General features: G+C 38.9%; 1 protein-coding gene across 1 annotated transcript in view; it reads right to left on the bottom strand.

Moving 5' to 3' along the window:
* Positions 1-27940, bottom strand: part of LOC118113661 (vacuolar protein sorting-associated protein 13B-like) — a 311783-nt gene that overhangs the window by 255810 nt on the left and 28033 nt on the right. Inside the window, exons 5-16 of the mRNA XM_035163589.2 lie at positions 24832-24999; positions 23537-23718; positions 22555-22729; positions 15531-15793; positions 12649-12744; positions 11186-11308; positions 10634-10771; positions 7919-8006; positions 5697-5882; positions 3361-3530; positions 3011-3205; positions 822-946 (exon numbers count right to left, since the gene is read on the bottom strand). Of these exons, the coding sequence (XP_035019480.2) occupies positions 822-946; positions 3011-3205; positions 3361-3530; positions 5697-5882; positions 7919-8006; positions 10634-10771; positions 11186-11308; positions 12649-12744; positions 15531-15793; positions 22555-22729; positions 23537-23718; positions 24832-24999 (1909 nt within the window). The remainder of the gene's footprint in view (positions 1-821; positions 947-3010; positions 3206-3360; positions 3531-5696; positions 5883-7918; positions 8007-10633; positions 10772-11185; positions 11309-12648; positions 12745-15530; positions 15794-22554; positions 22730-23536; positions 23719-24831; positions 25000-27940) is intronic.

Here is a 27940-nt window from a genome sequence, read left to right on the forward strand (position 1 = left end):
CAGCTATCACTTTAAATACCTACTGATGGACTGGCCACAAGAGGCTGCAATCTGTTACTCAAAGAACAATACGCAGGCACGCACACAATAACAAATACTTGTATACAGTCAGCCAAACATCCTTATAAATACTCCCAAGCACCAATACGCACAGGAAGTACACACCTTAACCCTTACAGAATATGCAAAAAAATGAGTCACCCACTGTGTTTAATGGTAAATGCTCGGTACTTCAAGAATATAATAGGTCCCTCCATTCATTGTAGTTGAGTCTACCCAAGTCAGTTTAGTCATCACACAGCGAAAAAATGGCCTTACATTTGCATTAGTTTCTAATTTGATGACTGTGTTGATCGTTATCTTAATCAAGAAGTTAATCACCTTGATACAACACCAATCGTAGATCTAACAAAATGTCCTCAGCCAATCGTGTTTTTCTGCACAGTAGAACAGTAAACTACTTATACAGTGACAATATTAAAGTATACAAGTATAGGTATACAAGTCCAACTCAACAACAGACTGGAGTGACAGTCAACTACAGGAAGGGACAGAGCAGATTCTATATTTGGGAGAGCTTTTATGTGAGCAGCAAGATGTTGCAGATCTTTTGCCAGTCTGTTGATGCCAGTGCAAATAGCTGCTTATATATTATTGTTGTTTTCCTTTCACATGTTATTGTTTTTCCCCCTATATGTACAATACAACTCAATTTCAGTTACTGATAGTTCCCATCTAATCATTTTAGTCCATAAAGCAGACTCTACGTGCCTCGATGCCCACTCAAATTCCCATCCATAGTACAAGAGCTACAAACTTACCAGTATGCAGGCATCTGAATCTGCTTTGCATAGAATGCAGTGCTGAAGGAAGGGATAATGGGTATAAGTGGCAGGGAAGCCCCTGTACTGTCCTGGCATGTCAAGCCCGCCTGAAACCCAAACACCTGGAAGTAGAAGATAGTGGGGATATACATGAAAATTCAGCATAGTATATTGTATGTCAATTAAATAGATATATATTATACCTCTGCAAAGAAAACAGAAGCGCAACACCAACAATTCTCTTCTCTCATTTCAATCACAACTAAACCTATTTGACCCTGTCTTCACCTGAGCAGTTGCAGCTTAAATCTGTGCTCTTACAGACCCAGATGCATATTCATTTATAACTGGACACATGGCCAATAGATGTAATAATATACGAGTACATATTATACATTTTAGTTATTAAAATAGACAGTGTTCAACTGTGATAGGTCTATTTATTCAAGTGGCCTCCTTGTATAACATACAGCCTGACTGTGTTCTTGTCAACAAGCATGGGAAAGTAAAACAATTGCTAAGTGCTACCCACAAGACAGACACCTTAACTCTGACAACCAATATCAATAAAACACAGATTCAGCGTGTAGCTTTTTAAAATCACTTTCTAAATTGGGTGAATTATGGCCGGAAAGGCCTTCACCCTGTCATGGTCCCACTTCCAAAATCCAGAGGTAGAATTAGTGCTTTGGCAGAAAGAGCTGCTGATTGGGTGATTGGTCAGAATGATCCCTGGCCACTGACAAACCGACTGTTAACCCTGCAGTGACCCTGTGATAAGGACTACCAGCATGACATCCAGCAAACAACTTAACAAACCCCAAATTACTCCATATCTGTTATCCAGGCTTCCTAAAAGCGGATTAGCTGACTTTGCTCTATATATACATATTTATTCTATGACAAAGGTTATAATGTCTTTAATGCATATTTATCTATAAGTACATTTGAAAGGAAAAGTGGGTTAGAGAAGTGCCTTTACTGTAGATACCATAACCAGTATCTACTTTCAGCTTTACTTGCAATGATTATAGGATTAATCAAATGTGTTTATGTGAACAATTAATGGGACAATGCTGATAATAATAAAATATCATATATATTATGTGCTTTGTCATGAACTGAGCAGTACCAAGTGCAAAACAGTACTTAAGAATACACTTAACTTGTTTTAACATTATATCTAAGAAACGGTCTATTGACAATTAATATTATCATCCGAACTTCACACTACCAAAGTCAAAACTATGTGATCCACACAGGAACATGGTTAAGGCACAGCTGAACACCACAAGCCTGAAGTATCCTATCCATTTTCTGAGGTGAAAACCATGAAATAGAACAGAGATGGACTGGTTCTCATCAGGAAGCTCAGTGGTGAGATTTTTATGACCATGTAAAAAAGGGTCATCAAGGTCGTTAAAAGGGTCATTAGGGGTATGTAAGGTTACACTGAAGACTGTGGCCATGCGGTTGACCTCTGGATTTGGGCTATAGCTGGGTCCTTCCTGGGTTTTTGGAGGGATTAGAAGTTGTAATTGCTGCAGAAAATGCTTTGTTTTCCCTAGCAAGTGTAGAAAACAAAAAAAACCCTGTACATTACATGAAAACCAAACAGTGCAAACTGGTGGAAGAGCATTTGACAGATAAAGAGACAAATGTAAAAAAAAAATTAATTAACAAAACAGGAAAAAAAAAATGTACTAGTTAAAACAACAAAGGAGGGACATAGGTGTGCTGGAGCAGAAAAAGATTTACATGCACATGATCGAATACCCAGTATAGTTTCTCAACTGACTCAAACATCAAAGAACTTTTCAGTAAGACAACAAAATAAGTACATATAAAATAAATGCAAGATGTACAGGTTTGAACAAATAAAATAATAAAAATATAATAAAAATAATCATCTGATTACCTTCTTATCACAGCAACTGACAATTGAGTTGAAGATAAACAGATCTAACTGAGCTGTTAGAAAAAGTCAGGTGCAGATGTAGCACATGAACTCTAATGTAGAAATTATTCACTTGAAACCACACTGATAATGTTGAATAAAAGAATAACAAAATGCTCAGGAATCATTGTGTATTATTTGCTGTATGACTAATGAAAGAGAGCTGGGATTTGAAAAGGAAGGTTTTCTCATTATGAATCAGTGTAGAGTTTAATATTGTCCTGCTCACCTTGAGGTAGAGGTGTGCATAGCAGTGATGTAGCAGGTTGTCAGAAGGCTGGCTGAGGCTGCTGACAGTGCTGACCAACTCTGGAGCGTACATGGGCACTGAGTGTTCAACATTCACCCTCTCTACCTCAAAATGCACAGAAGGTAGAGGACGCACTGGCTGAAAAACTGGCACATAGACTGGTCCTGGTGCTGCCTGGGTGATTCAAAATATAAAAAAGGCGACAATGGATTAAAAATGGGACTACATGTCAAACATGATTCTCTTCTTGTAGTCTAAAGCCAAAATATCGACATAGGTCTTAAATACATATTATTATTAATTTGAGGAAGTATTTCTGTGTGCATTACTTTGTGTCCCATGATTACAGGCATTAGTGACTGAAGGAGGTTGAACTCTGCCATGGAGACAGTGACTGAGACTTGGAGCAGAGTAAGACAAGTGAGTCTCGTTGGGATGAATTCCTCCAAGCTTGATATATCCTCTGATTTAGCTGGACCATGGGTCTCCTCATTCACTTCTGTGATTATGACAGAAGAAAAAGAAAAATGTTAGCTTTGGAACAAAAATCTTAAAATATTGCAAAGTTATAGGAGAGGGTAGAGTGTAAGAATCCTCACAAGACTACAAAAACAAGTGGTTTTCCTTTGTTTTAAACAAGTGAATCTAACCACAAGTATGCGCCCTGTGGTGTATAATTTGAAATGAAGTGAGGGAGTGAGAAAGGTAAAAGGCACTTAGATTTGAAAACCAAAGATTGTTTGACAGAGAAAGAGGTTAGTTGTAAAGCACACCAGTTTCTTCTCTCCTCTATGCCTGCAGCAATAAAACAATAAAAAGGTCTTTGCCAACAAAAACCACCACCTTATACACAAATTAAATAAACTAGCACTATAAAAGTACTAACATCTCCAAGAGATTCATTACAGTGCCTGTTTCCCAGTAGCTTTGTTTTCTGTCCCTCTCATAAAACCACTCATTCAATCAATAACCAGAAACATCCGGAAAGGCAGAAAATGAAGTGAACCAAATCAACATGGAATAGAGGCTAGTAAGGTCAGTGCTAACCAAAGTAAGGAGTGGCCAAAGCATTAAACCACTAAACCATGTCCAGGGGCTGAGGTGGACCAAAGCCTGAGCCCTAAGTTACTGAACGGCCATGGCTCAGGTCCCAGGACAAGTCTTGATTCAGTTCAGCAAATGTTCTTTTGGGCTACATTCCCAGCTCGAAGGTGGGCTGAGAACATGAACCCAAAGCTGTTTTGATATTTGGCCTATTGCCACAGCCAGCATCAGGTTCATCTGGCAATGCCATGTCCAATCTAATCATATGCCAGGGCTCCAGTCAATGTCTACAGTCAACATTCAAATTGCAACAAACATGCAGATCACATGGTTCACATGGGCATGGTTACATACATAAGAACACACCCTATGAAAAGCACATAAATATAATGTGTTTGAAGGCTTGCATAAACTAAATTTTGCCGTCTAAACATGCCCTGTACTTTACTGTTCCACTTCACAGATCTGACTCTCAACGTCTTTGTTCCACCCAAAAACACCATCTAATTGACACCAGCCAAATTGGCTTCCACTTACAGTGAGTCTTTGGAAGGAAAGTAAATCTTCCTTAGCTCATGGCAGGTAGGAAAAGGAGCAGAGAAGGACGGGATAAGATGAGTAAAAAGAAAGTCATGTTTTGACCTCCTGACAAGCACACCAACACTGTCCTCAAGACATCGAGTTCAGAGCAGCTCATTGATATGGGTGCAAACTCTGCTAGTAAAGGTGCCAAATTTCTACTTCTCATTTCAAAAATACATTGATATCACATTGTTTTAATGATTTATGAGGCTGATGTTTTCGTTTGAACTGAAAAGTTCTGCAAATCTAATTAAAATATTATTGTACTCAAAATGCATCAAATTTGAGGAGAGGATCATTCAGCAGAATACATAAGGCATGTGCTATTTTATCACTCCTAGCTACTTTGCTTTCATCTTTTTTTTGTACTTTCAATTTCGCAGTTGCTCCCCCCCCCCAGTCTAACTATACTGACCTTTTTCCAGAATGCAAGAGAGCACAGACACATATAGAATCATAAAAGAACAAAGTGACCTACCCAGTTTTAGTCAAAAGCTCTTTCATAATTATCCCATCATCTATTATCTATCACAGATGCTGAAACAACCGAAACCTACGGATGTTATCGTTTCGCAAAAATGAGAGTTATTGCTACAGATATTACACACAGACGCACATTCCATGTTCTTTCACAACATCTCAGGAATGAGCTCACCAATAGCTCTGCAGACACGATCACTAACAAAGGTGTTTGGCTTAACCTCCCTCATGTGGTCCAAAAGGCCACTACTTTCATGTACAGCTGTGTGTTGAAAGATGAGTTGTGCAAGGAAATAACAATGTGATGAGAATACTGTAAAGTGCAGACGGTTGCAGTTTCTGATTATGGTCCGAAAAGAATGCTGTAGAATAGAATAAAGTAAAAGACAAAAGAATAGAGCAGAAAAGACGAGCAAAGTTAAGCGACAGCATTCAAGAGTGTGTTAGTTAAGTGTAAGGAACTGTTAGTTACAGTGTACTACTAGTTTCTACCTGACTATTAGCTGTAAAGTCAGCCCACTAAAACAGATAGAGCGGATGTTAGAATGAGATGTCTGACCTTGCTGCGGTTTATGATAGGGTTCATACTCGTGGTCCATGGAACAGGTGACCATCTTGAGGATGCGGTGGACAGCACTGCTGTGCAGCCTGACATCCAGAGGTCCAACCACCATCCTCTTGATGGATGTTTCTTGAACAATGGGCACTACCTCCTCCATATTCACAACTGTGAAGTCCTGGGTGCCTATGAACACAAACATTGTAAGATATATTTAAATATCTAAAATATATATAATATACAGTAAGCTGTTAAAAACTTGAAGATTCTTCTGTCAATCTCTAGTAAAATTTAAAAGTAAGAAAGTACAGTAGACATATCAACTATTGTACTTCATGCACAGAGCTATGAGTTGTTATATAACATTTTCAGTACAAGTATAGCATAGTATCATCTGTGTGTCAAAAATACATTTTTATAATGCTGCTTCATTAAACCACTATTTGTAAGCGGTGTAATGCAGCAGCAGGGAGCAGATCACATTGCTGTGAACCACTAGAATGATGAATATTCCAAATGTCCGCTTCTCTCTCACAGCTGTCCTTTCATTCATCGCAGGCCCCTGTTCCAGGGGTCCACTTAAAAGACTTAGCTCCCCAGCAATAAAAAGGAGAAATTACAAATAAAAGAAGGGGGTGGATGAATGGCAGTGAGAGAGGAAGAGGACAAAGGGTCAAAACTTGCTTTATTTCCATTACATTCCACAACTGCACTAAACAGTATTACAACTATGAGAGTCAATACTATGAATTTAATGTTTTAAGCTGAAAGAGCTGGAGGACGGGGTGGAACTCCCCCCTGAAATATGGAGATTTATAAAGGGCAATGGGCAATGCCACTTCCCCTTCCCTTCTTCAGTGAGATTTGGCTGTAGTGGATTAGGCCTAATATCAACCATATGGCTGCAGTTAGAATGATCAGTGGGATGATGGAAAGAGGCTGAAATGATCTAAAACTGAGGCAATTAACATCCTAAGTTTAGTGAAGTTATCTGCACTTTTACCCTAATATGAAGTCAATGGTAAGAGTGATCAGGTGTCAGTTAGTATTCCAATTGCCTCAGATTTAGGTTTGTTTTTTGGCAATGGAGAATCATTTCTTTAGTTTTCATGGTATCTGGTGCACATCCTAGAAGAAGAGAAACACTGACACAAGACAAGCATTCCAATTGTCAAGGGTAACCACAGGAGAAGAGGCTGACACTTATCCTGCTGTCAGAAATGACATTGACATCTCAGTATGAAAGTATCGATGTTGTTTTTAATTTAGATTATTATCTATAGCTGAAAGCAGGAGGAAACAATAGCCTAGTCAGAAAGGGGAAAGGCAGTGAGAAGCAAAATGAAAGAAAGATGAAGGCAGGTGAAACAACACAGGTGACTAGACTAATAAATCAAAATTTCTGTTCATGTTATTGAATTGGTTCAAACATTTCTTCCTTTTTTTGTATTATTTTGAAAGGTTACTTAATCATCACTACCTGGTGATATACACCTTGGGAAGCATGGGTATCTAACTCCATATTTGCATAACATCCATGAAACATCTATCCTGTTACACTTTTGCAATTAGACACAATACAGGGTCCCATTAAGAGTAGCAGCATGACATGCTCAACCACACTAAAGCACGGAGACATTGGTGGGCCAAATCTAACATTTCAAACTGCAGAGAGAATGTTTTATCTCTTAATGGGAACTTCAGATCTTTAAGTCTTGAATAAACATTCTTGAGTGCTGCTGCTTGGAATGAGAAATCCTGCCGTCTTAAGGTTTCTACCGGGGAGAGTGACACCTAATTAGGCAAAAGGAGCCTATTCACTTTCTTAAGAGCTTACAGGTAAAAGAGACAGGGAGAAACAGTGTTTCAACAAGCAGCGGGGAGAAAGAAACTCAAATACGTGTCAGCACAGACTAAACACTTCTGACAGTTGCCCTCCAGGTAAGTTTGGGGTGAGTGTGAGGACAGGAAGGGTCAAGGACCAGGTGGCTGTGACTCAAACAAGACAAGCTCTTTCTTCAAGTCTCCAGGGGGCTTGTTTAACAGAGGAGAGAAGAGAAGAGTGAGAGAAATAATAGAGAGCGCGCGAGAGAGAGAATAGGTAGACAGAGCAAAAAAGAGAGAACAAGTCAGACAACAGGAGAACAAGATGGATATAAAGAAAAGGTAAGGTGGTTAGGTGAGCAAACAAGCTCTGTAAGAAGGAATGAATCAGACAATACCTTTGCCACTGCTGTTCTCCATTGTGTAGAGATAATCCATATAAAAAGCACCGAAGCGCTGCATGCCCGCTATCTCCGTGTAGGTCTCCTGTCAAACAAAGGCAGAGTTAGGTAAACATTCAGCAGTAAGGTAGCAAACAAGCTGATAGCCTTCAAGGGTGGCAGGGACTGGGGGTCATAGTGGATATGGCAAAGGGGGTCTAATCAGCTATTTGAAAATGTTATGATGTGGTTGATCTACTGAGTTGGATATAACATTTTTTATATTTTACAAAATTGAAAATGTTCAAGTTAGTATAATTTACCATCTTTTCAAAACTTTACCCTGGATGGGAAAGTAATAACTAAATATTAAGTCTGTTCATCATTGTGTGATAAGTTATTTCTAAAATTATTGAACATTTCCCTTATTGAGCTGGTGCCTGCATGCATGCCACTGAAAATATGTATCTTAATATCCTATTATCAGGTTTTAGTATCTACTAAAGATGGGACTTTTTCATAAGAAATCAATTCTGATACTTTCAAACTAAAATTGTGGAATGTTATGGAAATATTTAATAGGACAGCAGGGTGCAGCTTTTAAAACCACTAATTTAATGAAGAATGTACAGTTTTTAATTGAAAACTTTTAGTTTAAGTTTTTTAACAACGCTCTTCTTGGCCTCTCTCTTTGCTTTATATCTCAATGTTTTTGTCACAAATACGGTAGTGTGATGCCTGAGAACTTAAATATCTTATTGAAATATATTCTTATAAGAGAGGTTATCCTGATTTAACCGAAATTTATTTACTACCCTCTTTTACTGGCAATACAGTATTAGTTTTATTTTCTTGTTATTCCATCAGAAATTGTTTTTATTATCCAGTTGCAAAGTTGTTGCTCTTGAAGAACTTTATAAATGGGCACTATCACAAAGCTTATGTCTTTTTATTATATTATTATTCTTTAGTGTTTACATTTGACCTGCATTCTGCATTATCTTATTTTTGACCTAAATGGGTGTGTAATGTTATAATTCATCATTTATTTGTCTGCAGGTCAAGAGCAATAATTGAAAGTATTTTTCTACTGCACAACAAAACCAATGGCACACAGTGAGAATTAGTGAACAAGGAAGGAAAAGAACAAGAGGGATTGAATGACACACAGTCAGTTAACACCTCCACCCCAGACTTACCAACTAGATCTCTAAACAGACATTTCAATGGAGCCTTATCAGAGAAGCGGGTTAATGAGTAATATTTATTAAGGGATATCTAATGGCTCTGGCATGCTTTTGGATCAAAGCCAACAGCTTGTTTCAAAACCACTAATGAAGTACTACTAAACCTTTGACCCCTCTACTATCAACTATGAATAGATGGATGGATGGATGGATGGATGTCCAAACAATTGCTTCATTGAGGGTCATGAGCGTTTCTTAGCAGAGTCAACATGAGAGCTGTGAGACTGATGAAGTGAGCTGAGTTATCAGGAATAATGGCTTTAACACTACTCTTCAGATAGCAATCCTTTACTGCAGCCAGCAGCTGGTTGACTGACAGAAATAATCAAGTGGTAGGGATTTAAATTGGAATGACTTTAAAATTTAAATTTAAATAGTGGTAAGGGTTAGGCGTTAGAGTTAAAAAAAATATTGTTTTCATTTAAAACCACTAGATATTGCTAAACATTACACTGCTGTTATTTTTCAGATTAAACTCAAAGAAATAACTGTGCTCGTTTTAGCAGGTCACTTCCACTTGCTTACCGTATCAATAGGGATGTGTGTTAGGAAGAATCTTTAATCTCTTTTTGGTGAGCCTTTATATAGATGATAACAGGGAAAAGTATGTCTTAAAATGTTGTTGCATCATGAATATTTACTTGACCACTGAGAAATTCACAATATCTATGTTCCCTTTATAAATCACACTCCATAAATGGTCAATGCAAAGCTCCTCATAAATAATCAGTTCTCTTGCTGACCAATGGGTTTCTATGGTGAATTATGTCATCAATTGATGAGAAGAAGCGCAACTTTGTGACATCGACTTCGAAGTGTTAGTTAGTGAGGTGGAGATGAAGAAAGACGATTGTTTGGTGGCCACAGCAGTGATATCACTGATAAAAGAAAATGGTAATGTGTTGCTGATGCGGTTAATGCAGTGAGTGAGAGTGAGTACGACAGAGAGGACAGTGCCTGAAATGAAAAAAAGGGGTGAAATTTAAAGGTCGGATAATTAACCAAGAGTGGTGAGTACTTGTGTTCGAACAGGGATTGTTTGGTTCTGTTGGATTGAATACTGGACTCTGTTCAGCACAAAGATCCAAGATTACAGCTCTATAGAGTCAGCTGATGAGTCTGAAAACTGGTTTCCTACTAATCTTTCCATCCATCCAATTTTTGCCATATGATTTAGTCTGTGGGTGTCTTTCAAATGTTTTGTGGTAAGTTCTCTCACCATAACTGAATTGAATTTGTGATGTCACAGACAACCTGTAATATTGGCTGGAGTTACTACAAGAAAACTGTTTCTGATGAAGCTGTGGAGCTGCTCTGAATCTTTCATGTCTGGTCTGACTCGATTTACACTGTATGCACTAAACATTTCAATCTGAGCAAAAACAGCATCTTCAACCACCAAAGATTCCAAAATAAATACTAAAACAACATTCTTCTGTACAGCTGGGGGACGGTAGCAATAGTGTTAAGGAGTTCATTTTGTAACCTTGTGATTAGCAGTCTCTAGTATGAACTCAGCCCTGACTCCGTTGTTCTCTGGGCTGCGGTAGTCAAACAGGGAGTTGGTCAGGTAAGTCATTCCTTTACTGCTTAGGCTGTCCCCACAGCTGAAGAATACTGTCTCCTGAAGGGAAGCAGGACAAAGAGGAGAATGAGGAGAAGAATAAAGAAGAGGATGCTCAGAAAATAAAATACAAATTATTTCAGATGTTGCAAAAACACAAACCAGCTCATTCTACATACAAAATCTTCCCAAATCTATTTGATATCAATATTGGTTAATAATAACAACCTTTGATACGCAGTTAACACAATGGATTAAATACACTGATGTCAACGAAATTGATGTTAACACAGTATTATATGTGGCAAAATTATTAAATATGATGAATTTCAAATCAAATCACATTATCATCATAATTCCTTCTGAAAGCTCTTATATGCAGCAGGAGACACCGTTTAGGTGTAAGTCTATACTTATATTTAAAATTTTCTTTGAATTTTCATACTAATGTTTTATTTTTCAGATTGTTTTTACCTCTTCACTTCGGTTCATGTTTTCCTCAAAATCTCGTACTCCCATGATGCTTTTCAAGCAAAGGGCACGGCAGCCAACAATGCCAATCTGACAATCAAAGAAGGGCTCCCCCATCATCAGAACCTGGAATAAAGACCGAAGGAAAAACTTTGACTGGTAAAAAATTTAAACAGAAAATGTATCAATCAAATAAAACAAATATGAATAACTTTATATGGAAGGTAAATCTATTTGAATGAGGATGTGACAGTATGAGGTACTTCAGAACTGAACAGATGGAGCTTCAAAACTATTTCTTCTCCAAAGAGAACACACAGGATGTGATTAGTAACATTGCAGTTCCCCAATCAAATCAATTTCACAGAATTACCTTTTTAAATCACAATAAAACAAACATTTTATGGCAAAATTATTTATTTATCACAAACAAGGTTTTCCACCATGACCTTGGTCGGGGGTTCATTTCATTGGAATAAAAAGAGCAGGGGTCAGACAGCTCCCACGTTCCCTCGATAGTGGTGTATGCATGTGTGTGTGGTAGCAGTCCAGCAGGCCCTGTAACCATCAAGGTGGGGTTGTCCCTAACTCACCATGCCTTTTGCTTTACCCAGCAGACAGCTCAAAGGAGAGCCCGCCAATAAACCTTTACGTTTCACCACAAAATAATTACAAGGCTTACTTTTCCTAGCCATCCCTTTGCCTTTCAATGCTCTCACTTTTGGTCCCAGTTCAGATTGCTTTCCCTCTCTTCAAGAAGAAGCATAAATTATAGAAATTGGAATTGGAAATCTCTCAGATTTCTCACATCTGGTAGAACGCTTAGGAGCAGAAAACCCCTTTACTACTCCAACCAGGTAATCAGAGAAAAAGGTTTAAAATATTTTCTACACTGAGGGGGAAATGCGGAAATGATCAGACTTGGGCTCGATGTTCACAACAGGCCCCAGATTAGTGACCTGGATGGGCTTTATAAATGTACTTGAGGGAGGGAACCCCTGTCTAAAAGTAAATAAGGAGGGAGAATATTAATATTGATGGAAAAACAGAAAGGACAGCGAACTTGGTTTGTCTGTTCTAACGATGGGCAACAAGAATGCTTTTCAAAAATGTGTTGGTTGGTTGTGGCCTTTTGTTGTTTTTTTACAAAAATAAGTTTCATCAACTTCATCAATATGGTTTCTACTCTTAAAGATGGTCAAAATGAACTAATGTATATGTAAACTTTTACATTCGCCTTTAGCTTGGTTATTGGACCAGGTGCGAGTTTCTAACATCTTACATGAGGCTGTTGGTTATTTACTGAAACAAAAAGCTGTCCATCTTTATTTAGCAAATCACTGTTTATTATATGCAATATAGACAAATGACTAATTAAAAGTTGCAATATAAATAAAATAGTAAAAGATAAAAATCCATAAATCACTATCAGTCGTACAATTAAAAGCAGACAGGGAAATAATTACCTCAATAGTGATTCCCTGTTGCTCCAGGCACAGGACCTCTCTGGATTTGACCTTCTGTGGACTGTAGTAGCTGCTCTCTGAATGAGTCTCTGTCAGCTGAGACAGAAGGAAGACAGACCACAGCCATTTAATATTCCTCAGACTGATTAGAGATCAACTCAAATAGAAAACAAATATGAAGTAAAAGGTCTAAGCTTGCCCTGGATGAAAAGGCTTTGAAACCAAACAGGATTCAAAAAGCAGATTAGGTGATTAAAACAAACATTAAACCAGATCAAAGCTAAAAAAAAATGTATAGCACTAAATGAGTAAAGAGGAAATTGTGTCAGCTCAAAATAGATCAGCAGCAACAATACAGATGTCACAACGAAGCAACACTTAAAACTGGAAAAACCCATTGTGTGTGTGCGTGAGTACCCACAATTCCCTGCTGAAACAGATGCATGATTTGAAAAATAAACAAAGGCTATGTAACTCTTTGGATGTGAGGGACAATGAGGCCCCCAAAAAATAATGCTTAAAACCAGAAACAATAACAGCCAAACAAGTACAGATGACATTTCTTAGATCAGAAACTGGACTGGAGCCTTGGGACTTTTTGGTTGTTTTCTCTTCCAAGTTTGGATTCAGGCCAAAGACATTCATCAAACCACATGACAGTCGCTCCTCTGTGATTTTAAGGGGAGGCCCTCTCTGGCTTCATTGAGGATGGCAATCAAAAAATGTCTGAAGCACTCAAAACATCAAGTGGAAAAATGATAATGTACAAGGGACTGGTCATTGACAATTCATACAACTTGATAAAAGAAGAGGAATTGTTCATCGAGTGTAGAGATAGTGTGGAGGTAGATGAAGAGAGAGAGAGAGTGCTTGGTTAAATTTAGCTGGCTAGAGTAAGAAGGGTACATAGCTGTGATGATTTTGAGGTTGGCCAGTCTACAAACGTGCGTGTAGAACTGTGCAGGCACAAACCCATTCAACTTGAACACAGGAAGCAGGTGCAGAGCTACAGGCAGCTGTGCCTTATTATCCCTAGTGATGGAGCAGACTCTCTCACCCTAGCTCCCTTCCCCTCTTTCAATTCTGATGGTTTACTCACGTGCAGGAGCCACCCCACCCCAACCACAATGTTCCTGGGAGCAGCCAAAGCGTTAGTGCACAGTGGCACTGACACAGAATTAAAACCAATCAGATAGAGACATACATCCTCAATGTTTATCCCATAACAATCTGGTCACCTCGGCATTGCCCAAACTAGATTGGCAGGGCATTTTGGGCCTAAAACAACACAGCAGACAGGACAGAGCAGCAGTATAGCATTGGCACACCGACACAAATGCTTAATATGGTCAGTAATATACAGGGCTGCTGCTACTGCTTCCTCTCCCTAATTATTTTTCCACCCATTTAAAGGCTGTGAGAGTCCAACATAAATGAAATGATTCTTTATGAAGCATCTTGAAAATGTTATAATGTTGGATGTGAATAGTTTGTCTTTCTATCAATTACTGAGAAATGTAACATGGAAGAAAAGTAATAAAAAAAAGAAAGACTAGAAATTTGCGATTGTGGAAATCAATGAAAATACCAAATTAAAAACTCAATGTTTCATAAAATAAAATATGGTATGAAGTCTGGCATTGAATGAGAATTTGGCAGGTTTGCAAAAATGAAAAAAAAGGGGGGAAAATGGTTAGTGCAAAACTATGCATTATGTGTGTAAAAGTCATAACAGTGTACTGCCAATTTCTCTGATCAAACAGATCTAAGGAGTAATGCGTCAGCAATCTAAAAATACCTCTCTGATTTCACGTGCATGTCAAACTCAGGTTCAGGCAGTGGCTGTTCAAAGACATGAAATTCCCTCAAACTAAACACTTCCTTGTAGGAAAGCGGCAAGAACGTTTAAAAAACCATCCTTTCAGCTGTCTGCAATTACTCCAGATGAGAGGCAATTAATTGATTAAAAGAACTCAAACAATACAGGAACAGTTTAAACATTATTAGAAAAGTACCAAGGTCTGTTTGTCATGAGACATACCTCCCCTTAGCACACACACACACACACACACACACACACACACACACACACACACACACACACACACACACACACACACACACACACACACACACACACACACACACACACACACACACACACACACACACACAGTTAGTAATGTGATCTGAGGTGCCTGAACCTGAGGGGAAACACAGATGAATTCCAACCATTCTAAATGTGAGCCGGCAGGATTAAAGTTTGGGATCCATTTCTGAATAGTCATCTTACCATGTATAATGTTTAAGACATTAACGTGACCCAAGACGCCAGTTAGTGGTTAAACTACCCATGTCCCTAAGACAGAGACAAAGGGGACTGAAACTTCAATGATCAAGATGTCTTAAAGACTCAAACTTAAAATAACCACAAAATATAAGTAGGGGTGGGCAGTATGAGTAAATAAATCGTAATATATCAACGTAAACTAAAAAATATCAAAATGATATCTTAAATTAAGGAAATTGTAAATCATCATTATATATCATTATCTGCAGAATATATTTAGCATTAAAGCCACATTTGTGTAAAGAACACATTAAAGACATTGACCTTCTCGTCTTCACCATCTACCCATACTTTTATGTTTGTTTGGATGTGAAAATGTGTGGATTCTTTGCAACAGTATATAATGTATGTTTAACTGAAATACATTTTATTATTTCGAGAGCATTTCTCAATAACATTCATACCACATCATTATGCAGCACGATGCAGAATACTGAGCAATTTACTTATATTTGACATAAAGCCTACCTTGTTCTAAAAAAAACAAAGTCTACATGTGGAAAAACTTTATATAAAACTGTAGCTGATTTACCTTAAAGGTGACCGAAGCTTTGGTGCAGTAGAAGCCTATGGAAACAATGGGATCTTTGTATGCGTTTTGCTGGGGGCTGTTGGGGATGCTTCCAGCCTCTCTCTGCTGGTAGAGATCTTCCTCACTTTCCTCCTCTATGCTTACAATGGCTGGGACAAATGACCACGCCCAGGACACCCAGCCTTCGTCTCCATCTTCAGGACACCCAGACTGCATGTAAAGGTCTGTGGTGGTCTCTGGGCTTTCAACATCCACATCCATCGCTGAAGAGGAGAGAAGTCATAATTAGTTGTAATGCAAATGTAGGCAGTTAATGAGTCAGGGTTAGTGCATGTAGGTCTGTTTTTACCTCAATAAAGTCCTTTTGAGATTCTTAAAATAAATATTTAAAAAGTTGCAAGTCACACTTTCATCACTAAAAGCACAAAATGTAGATTTAATAAAAATGTGTATAAGTACCCTAAATAAGAATCAGACAAAAACATAGGGCCATTATCTTGTCTAAGAAAGAAACGTGTTACATAGAGTTGCCAAATTTATATTACATTCAAATCAGGGTTCAGATAAAAGACCACTCAAGTCCCATTCAATAGTATTTAACTCCAACAGATACATGTAAATCAATTCTGAGAACAAACTGGTCAAACACAGACAAAATCGTTGATAATTGAAGTCTTTGCCCAATGCAGCACACTAGATGAATTTGTCCATGCCTTCAGGGGAGTTTAATACAAGCAAGTTGTTTCAGCTGTCAACTGAATGCACAAAAACAGCCTAACCAAGGCAGTTCCACAGTAGTTGCTGCCAATGCTCCAGAATGCAGGTGTGCATGAGTATTTTTGTGCTGCATGAACTCTACGGAGAGAGCGAGGGGAAGCCCATTCCAGTTGAGGCCAGAGGGAACAGCCTGTCAGCCAGCCTCCTGACAGAGGTGAGCCTTGACTGGGCCCAGTGGATCATTGTGGTCAGGGCTGTTTGAGCTGGACACAGCAACACCACATCCACAAACGCTTTCAACGAGGGTCATATATTTATACAGAACCAACAGACTGAAATAATGTCCAAAAGAGAGGCTGAGTTACTATGGTCATCAGCACAAATTGAGCTTGGCTGAGGGTGCAGGTGACTGTGGGACTAGACAAACTAAGATGAAGGAGGTGGGGTGATTGGTCTCACTGTCTACGCCTAGACAGAGTGCAAGGGGTTGAATGAAGCTCTGGCTTCTGTAAGGCAAGGGCCTCACCATCAGGTGAAGAGGGTAAGTTTGTATAAATATGCACAAAATGGGACATTAGGAAAACAAGGACTAAAGAAAAAGGAGTTTAATGCCATCAGTGGGACAATTATGACAGCATCTGAAAACATAAGCAAATGTAAGGAAGTAAGTATGTGGATGACCAATAGGATGTTAGTCAGTGGACTGGCACTGTAGTGGTGTCCACAACAAAGGAAAAGCAGAAGTTTGTAGAAGCCTTTCTATTCTATTTTCTTTCTCCTGTTTCTTAGCAAACAATCTGGGGGTTCACAGGTTCCCCAAAACCTCCACGCACCGCCCCAGTCCCTGATCCCTTCCTCTGAACTCATCCCATCGTGTCTGTTTCCATACACACAGGGAGAGAGGAAGCTGATGTCAATACACAAGTATGTGCAATCCCATTCCTCGTGGCCTCACGTCCTCTGTGTGAAAACAATATTGTCCGTGAGGTCACATCTTAGGAATCCCAGAGGCTAAGGCGGTGAAAATTATGACATATTTTAATTCAATCTTTCACTTTGTGAATTGGCAGTTTGAAATCCTGTGTTAAAGTTTATTAGTCAACCCCCTCCAACATCCCTGTCCTATGTGTCTGTCCTTTCTCTTTTTTCCTTTTTGTTTTCACTCCACGAAGCCTTTGAGATGTCAGTTCAACAAGTTAAGCTCTTTCGCTTCACATCACTGCCTGATGAAGCCTATGTTTGAAATGCAGGGCAATCAAAATAAAAGCACAATTACCAATCAAGTGATCAAAACAGACCGGCTTAAGGGGACTTTGAAGTATTAATCCAAAGAAGTCCTGAAAAATTCCCAGAGAGTGATGTGGGCTGGTCAAAATATATGCTGCTCCGGAGTAAAGCTCTATCACCCTACAGGTGTAACATACAACCAAAACTGGTTTCTAATTGACCATGAGAGCAATCAGAGTTTCACTGCATTGTTTTTTCGGGGACAACGAGCCACATCAGTGTGTCCATGCACAGAGCTCAAAGCACTATGTAATAGGATATGTAAGGGCAAAGTTGGTTTCCATGAGTCCAAAGTCTGCAGGCAGTGGTGTATGTCTAAGCTTGCAAGGGAGTGAAGGTGCAAGTTAGTGAAGAGCTAAGGGACAGAGATAGTAAGAAGGGAGGATTGAGAAAGGCAGTGCCCTCGCAGGCCAGTAGATGTCCCTCCATGTTTATAGAGGGAGAGGGAGAGGTGAACTGAATACCTGATCACTGAGCCACAGCTCAGTGATCAGGTATTCAGTTCTTCTTGTCATCTAATGCACGTGCTGAGTGTATGTTTAGTCGTGTGTATACAGTACATGTACATTCTCACAGTTTAATAGATATTCAGGGCATCTTACTAAAGTACAAAAGTACAAACTAAAATGTGACGCAGGAGACAAAACAACTCTGCAAAACATGTCAATAGGGGTCTGAATTCAAGGGCGTACATATCTTCACACCAATACTAAATAGTGAGAGGGAAGAAGAAGAGATGATAAGTGAGATTATAAAGAGAAGAGGCCCTATAAAGTCTGCCTGGGAGAGCATAAGGGGGCCACTTGAGGTTCATTAAGAGGACATTCCTTAGCTGATAACTGTCTGATGGTCAATTCCATTGTATGACCTTCTAAAGACAGAGAGGGTGAGCTATTCTACAAAATCCATCACTTTACAGAGCACTAAACATCTACCTACACCGCTGGACAAACAACTACTCCCAGCATTCATACACATGGTCACATACACACACCCTGGCACACTTCAGCAGCCACACTCCTCCGTTCATAATTCTTCACATACTTGTTGAAACTGAACAGCTTTCGATGTCGTGACCAGCTGCTCCATTTAAGAATGTTAGTCATCTGTGTTTTCAACTGCTGAAATTTCAGTGACTTCATTGAATATCAGACAGTAGGAATACTAGCCATCTTTTCGTGACTGAAAGGTTGCTTTGGTTAGTGACACACAAGTTTCTCATACCCCGGGCAGACTGAAACAATAATTCAGGCTGGGAATGCAACTCCATCCCTGGTCATCCTCACGCAAACCCTCAGCCCACTAATTTTGTAGGCTTACCCTATTTGATGATCTAACAAGTAGCAGAGTTGCTATAATGTTGGTCACTATGTTCATCTTGGAAGATTATTCAGTTATTCAGATGAGATAATATAAGCATTTGTGACTTATCTACAGACACAAAATAAATATTGTAAATTATCTTTTTTTTAAAACAAGATAGCAAATGCATATTACAGGAGAAAATATAGGCTAATGTATGCTACATTGTCATAACACAAACCTATTGTAGGTTATAATAATGTCAATAAGTTGATAAATCACTGGGTGAAGGGCAGCAGTTTTACAGTGTGCTCACTCTCTCAATCTCTAAAGGAGGGTAAACAAAAGCCATGCGACTGCTTTCTGTTAAAAACGCTTCATTTTTCCAACTGCTCATCAACAATGGATGATTGTTATTATTGATGGCCATCATCCAAGGCAGACCATAGCAAACTAAATGTTGAAAGACATGGCTGGCAGCAGCGCTGCAGCAGCAACGGTGTGGAAACACACATGCCTGCAAGCCACAACAGTTCAGTGAGGTAGCCATTATTTAAAGCTAAAGTAAGAGTTGCGATTGATGCAAGTGGTCTGTCAACTCATTCCTGTTTGTCATATCATCACTGCTCAAGTTGACTGTTCATGGCAAAAAAAAAAGACACTCGTGAACAGTCGTAGTTCTCCTGATGGTCTGTCCGCCACTGTCCTACTCAGTCACTTATTAGTGCTTTTCATTAAAGGATAGTTCACCTAAAAATTTAAATTCACTCATCATCTATCCCCACTATGCCGATGGAGGGGTGGTGAAGTGTTGGAGTCCACAAAACACTTCTGGAGTTTAAGGGGAAAACGTTGTTACAGCCGAATCCGATACAATTGAATTCAATGGCGACATACACTTCAGACGTAATAAAACAACAGAAACAACACAACATGCCTCCATACTGCTCGTGTGGTTTCACCCAAGTGTCCACAAGCCCTGACATTCATATTCAACTTGAAACAAGGTCATTTAAACCATGTTTTAAGCCTAAAAGTCAACTGGAAGTTGCTAAGTTAGCAGACGTAGCACCAAGATGGTGTGTCCGAGGGTCTGTGAACACACCTCGTAGGAGGATATCAGAGGACATTTAGGAATAAAAACACGGTGTAAATGACGCCTTTTCGAATCAAATTTGAATGTTGGCGCTTGCGGACACTTGGATGACACCAAACGAGCAGTATGGATGCAAGTTTTCTGTTATGTGTTTTATTAAGTCTGAAGTGTATGACATTGACTTCAATTGTATTGGATTCTGCTGCAACAAATGTTACCCCTTAAACTCCAGAAGTGTTTTGTAGACTCAAACACTACACCCACCCCTTCATCGGCATAGTGGTGAGTAGATGATGAGTGCATTTTAATTTTTCAGTGAACTATCCCTTTAAGGAGTCATTGGCTCCTACCTAAAAGAGAGAGATTCAAACAAGAACATGCAGCCACAGTGAATCATGGAAACATAAACGCATTACAGGGCTTTTTCCGCTTTGTTAATTGGCAAAAAGAAAACCCCTTCACATAGGGGCAAAAATTAATATTCACTTTGAAATGTTCTAGAAAGACCAGCTTTCAAATGAAGGTCAGAGCTTATTAAAACAGTGCAGAGTGGATTCAGACTAAATCCATCCTCAATCTTTTGTCCACATATCCACACAAACAAACACATGTGTATATGCATACGCACGCATGCACAAAGGCCAGGTCGAAGTAAGAGTGAAAAAGAAACAAACACAACAACAAATGCAGTCTTGAAGAAGTGGAGCCAGAATCATGTTCTACTAATTGTTTGACAATGATTGTTTACTAGACACTACAACCAACTAAAAATAAATAATGGTCATGTAAGCCAAGTCAGTTACTGTGAGCATCAACATACATAAATGTTGTAGCACTCAGAACCAATCTGTGGTAAAAGGCTTTCTTTACTAGTTAAAAAAGACATGAGATACTGTATTTTCATATTACAAATAAATCATTTAAGCTGTAATTCTCCCACTATTGTCCAAAAAACTGCACCTTTATTTCTTAAATCTGACATGAATAAACTGAAAAACCATATGTTTGTGAACAAGCCCAAAAGGCTCCCAAACCCCATCCCAACAAACATACACACAGAAGTGCCCCCCTTCAACTTCTTGACTCTGACGATTACTTCCAGCATAACTAGATGCTCAGGTTCCAAGAGCAGGTCCCCATGCTATATTTTTGTGATGGGATATTAATTCATTCTCTGAGACTCCACATAGCAGTAGCATGACACTCACTCTTACATCTGGCATGGGACACTGAACTGGAAGCTGCGCCAATAACTTGCAGTTTAAGTTCCAGGCCAACAGGGAGCAAGTTAGAGGGAGTGAACAAATGGGCTGTTTTGTGTTGGGCTGCTTGCTTCCCCTCTGCCCACCACTGTAATTTGCTCCTGGTTCTACAGAGGCTGATTTAGCCCAGCAGGACTTGGGATTTGATCCTGTTCTATCTGGTTGATGAGGATGAACAATCGGGGGACGGTGAGATGAAGAAAAAAGTGGGGTTTTTTCCAAAGGTGTTGGCTGCAGGTTTAAAAGGAGACAATGTGGTCTATGTATATGTAAATGGTAAATGGTTTGTATTTATATAGCGCTTTCCTAGTCTTGATGACCACTCAAAGCGCTTTATATATGTGTGTGTGTGTGGGGGTGTGTGTCTTTAGCTTGTACTTGATGCTTACAAATGCTTCAGATGGCTTTGCATAGTATGCCTGAGAGAAGGTAACTCCATGTATGTATTTCGCTGAGCTCCTGGAAATGTGGAGTGGGATTTCGTATGGTGCTCCAGTCAAAAAGACAGAGATGGGCCTGTGTTTGATTCATCCTATTTCTTCCCTTCATCCTCCTCTCTCCTGCCTTTGTCCACATGGAGAGGTTCAGACCTGACGACAACCGTCTGTGTTGAGTTACACGCTCTGGCTTTTGTTTGTGGAAAAAGCAGGAGGAGCGCACACCATGGTCAAAGTGATGTTTAATGTCCCATTTAGGAACAACAGCAGCATATGGACAGACATAGCCCCTGAACACAACAAGGCAACATGCAGAGCATCATGAGCTGTCTAGAAAAATGTCAAAGCTTTGCAGATGGTGGAATGGCTCACTTCAGAGCTTTGTCTGAGAGATAAGACTGCTGTAGGAGATATTATTACACAAATTCACCATCTTTTCACCCAGAGACCTTAATATAAAATGTTTTAATTCATTTTGATAAATTAAAATGATGCCTATAGCAAAATTATTGATTTATTTTGCTGTCCTTGCCCTTGCTTTGTACATGGATAAACATGTTCAGAGCTACAAGCAGATTAGTTTCAGCACAAAGGAGGAACCTCAGCGATAACAAAAAGAAGGACTACCTCATGAACCATTTAGTAAGTGAACATATAAAAATATAAAGACAAAACATATAAAATATATATTAGCAATACAGCCAAATATATCTTACTAACTATACTTAGAAATGCAAGTTTTAGCCACTGCACGTCATTGAGTGAAAAAAATTCTACAAAAAGCAGCTCTGAAGAAATTCAGCTCAGGTATTTTTAAAACGTTAATAATAATTTTGTTTATCAATTGATCAAAAACAAAACAAAACTATGTGTCTATGGGTCAACAGTCACCTATCAGACCTTCCCTAACAGACCTCACTCACCAGGTAAAATTCCTCCAGCCTCCCTGACATGACCACTGCCCTCTTCTCCCTCGCTTTCCTTGTGTCCTCCGATTTCTCCATAGTAGAGGGCAATGATCAGCTGTAAAATGCGGATAAACATAGGTAGCTGCTGATCAGTAATGGACAATTTCAGGCTCTCCACCATGGTCTGGATCTGAGAAAGCACAGGGAAGAGAAAGCAAGTTATTACATTTTGAATTTTGAATTGTTAAATTATATCTTTAAAATGGGCCACAGGCCTAACCACTAAATATGCAGCAGCAAGCTACTTTTGCATCACAAATAGTTAAGATCTGACAACATAAAGAAATCTCTACCACATTAAGGAACAACTAAGGATGGCCAAGAAACAGATATATAACAGATCATATCTGATTTTCAACAAATATATATCACTGTTCCACTGTCACAGAGCAGGAAAATGACTGTGACTGCCTGTGATGATTCTGTAACGAGAGAAGCGTGTTTATTCTGAATAAAACTGTTGCAATTAGTAGGACATTGTGGAACTGATTCTCAATATTGGTTGTGTATTGTACTTGAACATGTTTTTTGGAACAAATATTGACGAAATTGCACAAGCTAGCAAGAGAATACAGTGTTGGTAATTTTTTTTACATCTCTATAAAAAGCACTTAAAAGTCTAAAACAAAAACTGTTTTTTTGGTATACAAAGTAAAATCTTGGAAAAACAAATAGCTGTTTTCCTTATATATCCAGAATGTCACTTCTTAGAACAATGGACTGAAATTATAAAGAGAAATTTGCAAAGATTTGAGAAGAGCAGTAAGTCATATATTCCTTTGACAACTCTAAGCTGCTATGACACATTTTAAATCTTTTCCATCCCTTGCATGTATGGCATATTTGGATGATAGCAAAGTTACAGCAAATGAACCTATAAGAAATAACTATTTCTTGGTCGCTCATCAAGTTATTTAAAAAAATGTAAGCTGCTCACTTTGATGACAGATGGGATCTTGGAATTGATGTTGTCATAGGTAAAATGAAGGCGTGTTCTGAAAGAGCATTTGTACAGCAGTGGGTCCTGGTAAAACTCAATCTTGCCGCTAGCATTCCGCTTGTCCAAGCAGACAGTACAGTCTGCAAAGTTGATCACTTTCCTTAGGACCAGCTCTGGAGCTAAATAGAGAGAAAAGAGAGGAGAAAATGTATCATTTTGTATTGAACATAAGAGGCTGACCCATTGTGCTTGACACTAACTAAACATGTCAACATACAACATCTTACAATATCATTAAACACAAACAAATGTAATTATATGCACTAAAAGAGAGCAGGCTCTGAAAGTTAGGACTGTGCATCTCCAATACTCTCATAAAGTGTGTGTGTGTGTGTGTGTGTGTGTGTGTGTGTGTGTGTGTGTGTGTGTGTGTGTGTGTGTGTGTGTGTGTGTGTGTGTGTGTGTGTGTGTGTGAGAAATGTACAGGGTTTCCACCATTATTGCAGTCACGGTTTCAGGATTGGGGCAGACACACATTGTTGTCACTGTATCTTTTTACAGTGCTGGAGTGTTATGTCAGAGTGTCCTGCCTCTCTACTACATCGCTGGCCTGCACTCACTTTGCACTTTAACAATGAACACCAATACTAATCAGAGGTTATTAGAATTTGTCCAGTACTTGAAGTTTATTTATGTTTTTAAATATATTGAAAAACAGTCCAACATTTTGTCTGCACACAGTTCACCTGCCACACACAACACGAGAAGCACACAGGGTTCAAGTGACTAGAACCATTCATGATTTGACACCATCGATTAATAAATAAACATATAAATATGATTGTCAGTTTGTGTGTGAAGAGCGATGAGCAGACACACACAGACACACAAACACACAAACACACACGCATACACACTCCTACAGACACTCCTACAAGTTCTTCTGGCAGATTATCTTACACTGTGGTGTTCTTTTTAACTTCAGTAAAAAAAAAACACTATTGAGCGGGTGGGTGGCACTATTTGTTGAAATGCTCAATGCAAGCAACCACAGAAGCATTCTGTATTGTTGATAATCAGACACTTGATAAACAGCACAGAGTAATTGGAGCATTTAATTATTTATTTTACTTCATATATTTTATCATCATGTTAATGTTCCATCCTGAGATGTCTGTTTGACCTTAGTTTGAACTAACAAAACTGAACACTTACTGTAGTATATAGGTTCTTGTCTTAGTGGATTTACTAGTTAATCCCACTACCAAGGAATGTAAGCAGCCATTTCTCACCAGTGATGTCCATGAAAGCCCTCTCCCACATATCGTCCACGGTGTAGCACTCTGCTGAGGTAATGTTGACTGACAGCACAATGTCATCTTCCACATACTTAAGGATCAGGTTGTTCACCACAATATTGACGTTGTTCACCACTCGCCTGATCAGACTCTGCACGTAACCTACGAACAAGTAATCACACATGAGAAACATGTTAAAAAATACTTCATAATGATATCAAAAGATGTTCATAACTTATTTCACGAGAGACATGCATTTACAGAGGAGGGCACAGTGGCTAGATTATATTAGTATATATTCACTGGAATGTACAGTACATTCAGCTGCCAGTTTATTGGATACACCTGGATAAAACAAATGTAGTCCAGTAGGAGAAGAGGAAAGTTTTCACGTGTGCGTGTGTGTGTAAAAACAGCTCAACATGGACAGATTTTCACCAAACCTTTTCCAAGATATCTCCAAATAATTGGGCAAGAGAGTCAATCTCAGAAGTCAGAAAATGACATCATGCACAGTGAAGAAATGCATCTCTGCATCCTAAAGACACAACCTAATGCTTATATAGCTTGAAAAATAATTGATAGTTGAATGCACTAATTGAAAGCCGCTTTGGATAAAAGCGTCAGCTAAATGGTATGCAATGTAAATAATGATCATATGATAGTCATCATCATGTCTTCAAATGGAATATAATCCGGTAGTAATAAACTGTGTAGTTATGCAGGAACTTTTGCAACAAATAAGATTCCAGACATGATGTACAGTTGATTTAGATTAACTTATAATTTGTCATCATATGGTATAAATGACATCATGGTAATGTCACTATGAAATGGCATCATTCAATTTAAAGTCATCAAGTCAGCATTGGGTACATACAGTGTACACACAGGGTACACTGTACATAACTCCTTCCGATGTAAAAAGAAAGAAAAATCCAGTCTGAGTAACGTTGTACTATTGAACAGCATCACAAACTGCTTGAAACTCTCTAGAACAATTTCAATTAAAATACAACATTCAGGGAGGATTTATTGCAGGACTGCTGTATCAGAGATTATAAATTTCAGATAGGTAAACTGCCAGTGCCAACTGAGTTAGCAGGACACATTAACTTAGTGTCAAAGTAAAAAAAGAAAAATTCTGATCTGCATTCTCTGAAAATCTAAGCTCAGTACCACTGATCCATGTCATTGCATGTGCTCGTAAATAAGAGGAGGTCCTGACATGTTAGTTTTTGCCACAAACTATGCCTTGAACGTGTAGAGTTAAAGTAGCTAAGAATCCATAAGAAAACATTTTTACTACTCACCCTGCCTGAGCAGTGCTACAAATCCTGAGTGAATTTATGAACCTCTGAAGGGCTATCCTCTCAGGAGCTAAGTCATGTTTAACACAAAACTATGTATATGTTGATTCAAATATATCCCTCCCAAGTCTGTTAAACCACTGAGGAACCTGTATGTTTACTTAACAAATGCAAGCTTCATTGCATGAGCTAACACATGTATTCACACATTCAAAACACATGATTTAATACAATTATAGAAATTATTTATTAAAGGATGAGTGGACATGCTGAGGTTCTGAGGGAGTGAAGAATTCTGCCAAACATGAGCAGAAAAAAAGCCCACAAATTTATTGAGTGTTCGTCATCTGTAAGAAAAACATTCAATGCCTTTTCATTTCATAGTGCAATGACTTGACAAGTTGATTTAATACCTTTTAAAATATTAATTTAGGGACATGAAAAGAATCACAGAGAAGGGTTTGGAAATTTTGCGATGTTGATGATGAGACCAAGAGCAATTTGCACAAATGTTAAAAAAAGACAGAATATAGAGTGTTAGAATAGATTTTATAGTGAAGGTGAAAAGTAGAGGGATGGTGGTTTTGTGGTGAAGAAGCAGAGGGATGCAGTAACCAAGAGAAAACAGGAGAGAAAGAGCAGTGCGATAGCTTGGGTTTCAGCAGAGCTGGGGGAGCCATCCTGCAGTGTTACCAGTACCTTTCTGTGGCCACAGTGACGCTCAGAAACAGAAGCTTTGCAGGAAAAACATACACGGTAAGGTTATTACTCAACAAAGTAAGAAAGAACTTAAAATATTGCAGACAGGGGAGTTTCGACCATAAAATATGAAAATATACAGCAATATATTCTCCTAACCACAGGACCAATGGCATTATTCATTCCTCCCATGTACTGTTAAGCACCGTCACTACAACTGAAAACATATAAACCTTTAAAGCTTTTCCCTTATTTTCCAAACCAAATGTTTGTCTTCCTGTATCTACATGCCTGGCCCAGGGCATAACAGAAACGATAATTAGGCAGAACTAAATGGCTCTGTTGATGAAAATATTTATATGAATCGGTTAACTGTTGGGCCTCTTGCACATTCGGCCGACTCTACATTAGCATAATCCAATTGACAAAATTCTCATGAATTTGTTGCCTGACCAAACAGACTGGCATTAAGAGAGGATGACATAATATAAACTCAACTCATAAACGCAATGCCTGTTCATGACATCTGTGCATGGGCCTGCATGCTTGCATATATGCATGTGCTCGTTTGAGTATGAGTGGGTGCCTGGTTGCTTTCTTGCATGCATGAATGTGGCAGTGCATGCACGTTTGTGTGCGTGTGCGTGTGCCTTTAAATCTGGGGTCAGTAAGAAAGCTGCTGTCACACCTGCAGCCTGAGCAGTAAAACCAGCATTTTACCCCCTGCTATTTGGCTCTCTGGATCTAATTTGCCCATGTCAGGATGCCTTTATTTCTCTCTTGCACTCTCTTACACTTGTTATACCTACTTTTGCCTTGCACCAACACCAGAGCCCTAATCCATCTCACAGCGAGTCATCGCACTGCTCTGAACTTCTGTAAACAATTGACACAGCCAGCACCTGTGCTATGGCCCACAGGGAAGGAGCACATTTAAAACTGCTCAACCATAAAATGACTGGAAAAACCAGCTCCTTTATGTGATCTAAGAACAGGCCAAGTACTCTCTTTTGAGCAATACAGGAAAGAAACACTATACTGTCCATGCTCACCATTTTTCATGTGTATGGAAAGTATTAGCAGCTAGTAGCCTT

The sequence above is a fragment of the Hippoglossus stenolepis genome, chromosome 8 (assembly GCF_022539355.2).
Source record: "Hippoglossus stenolepis isolate QCI-W04-F060 chromosome 8, HSTE1.2, whole genome shotgun sequence".
Classification (NCBI taxonomy): domain Eukaryota; kingdom Metazoa; phylum Chordata; class Actinopteri; order Pleuronectiformes; family Pleuronectidae; genus Hippoglossus; species Hippoglossus stenolepis.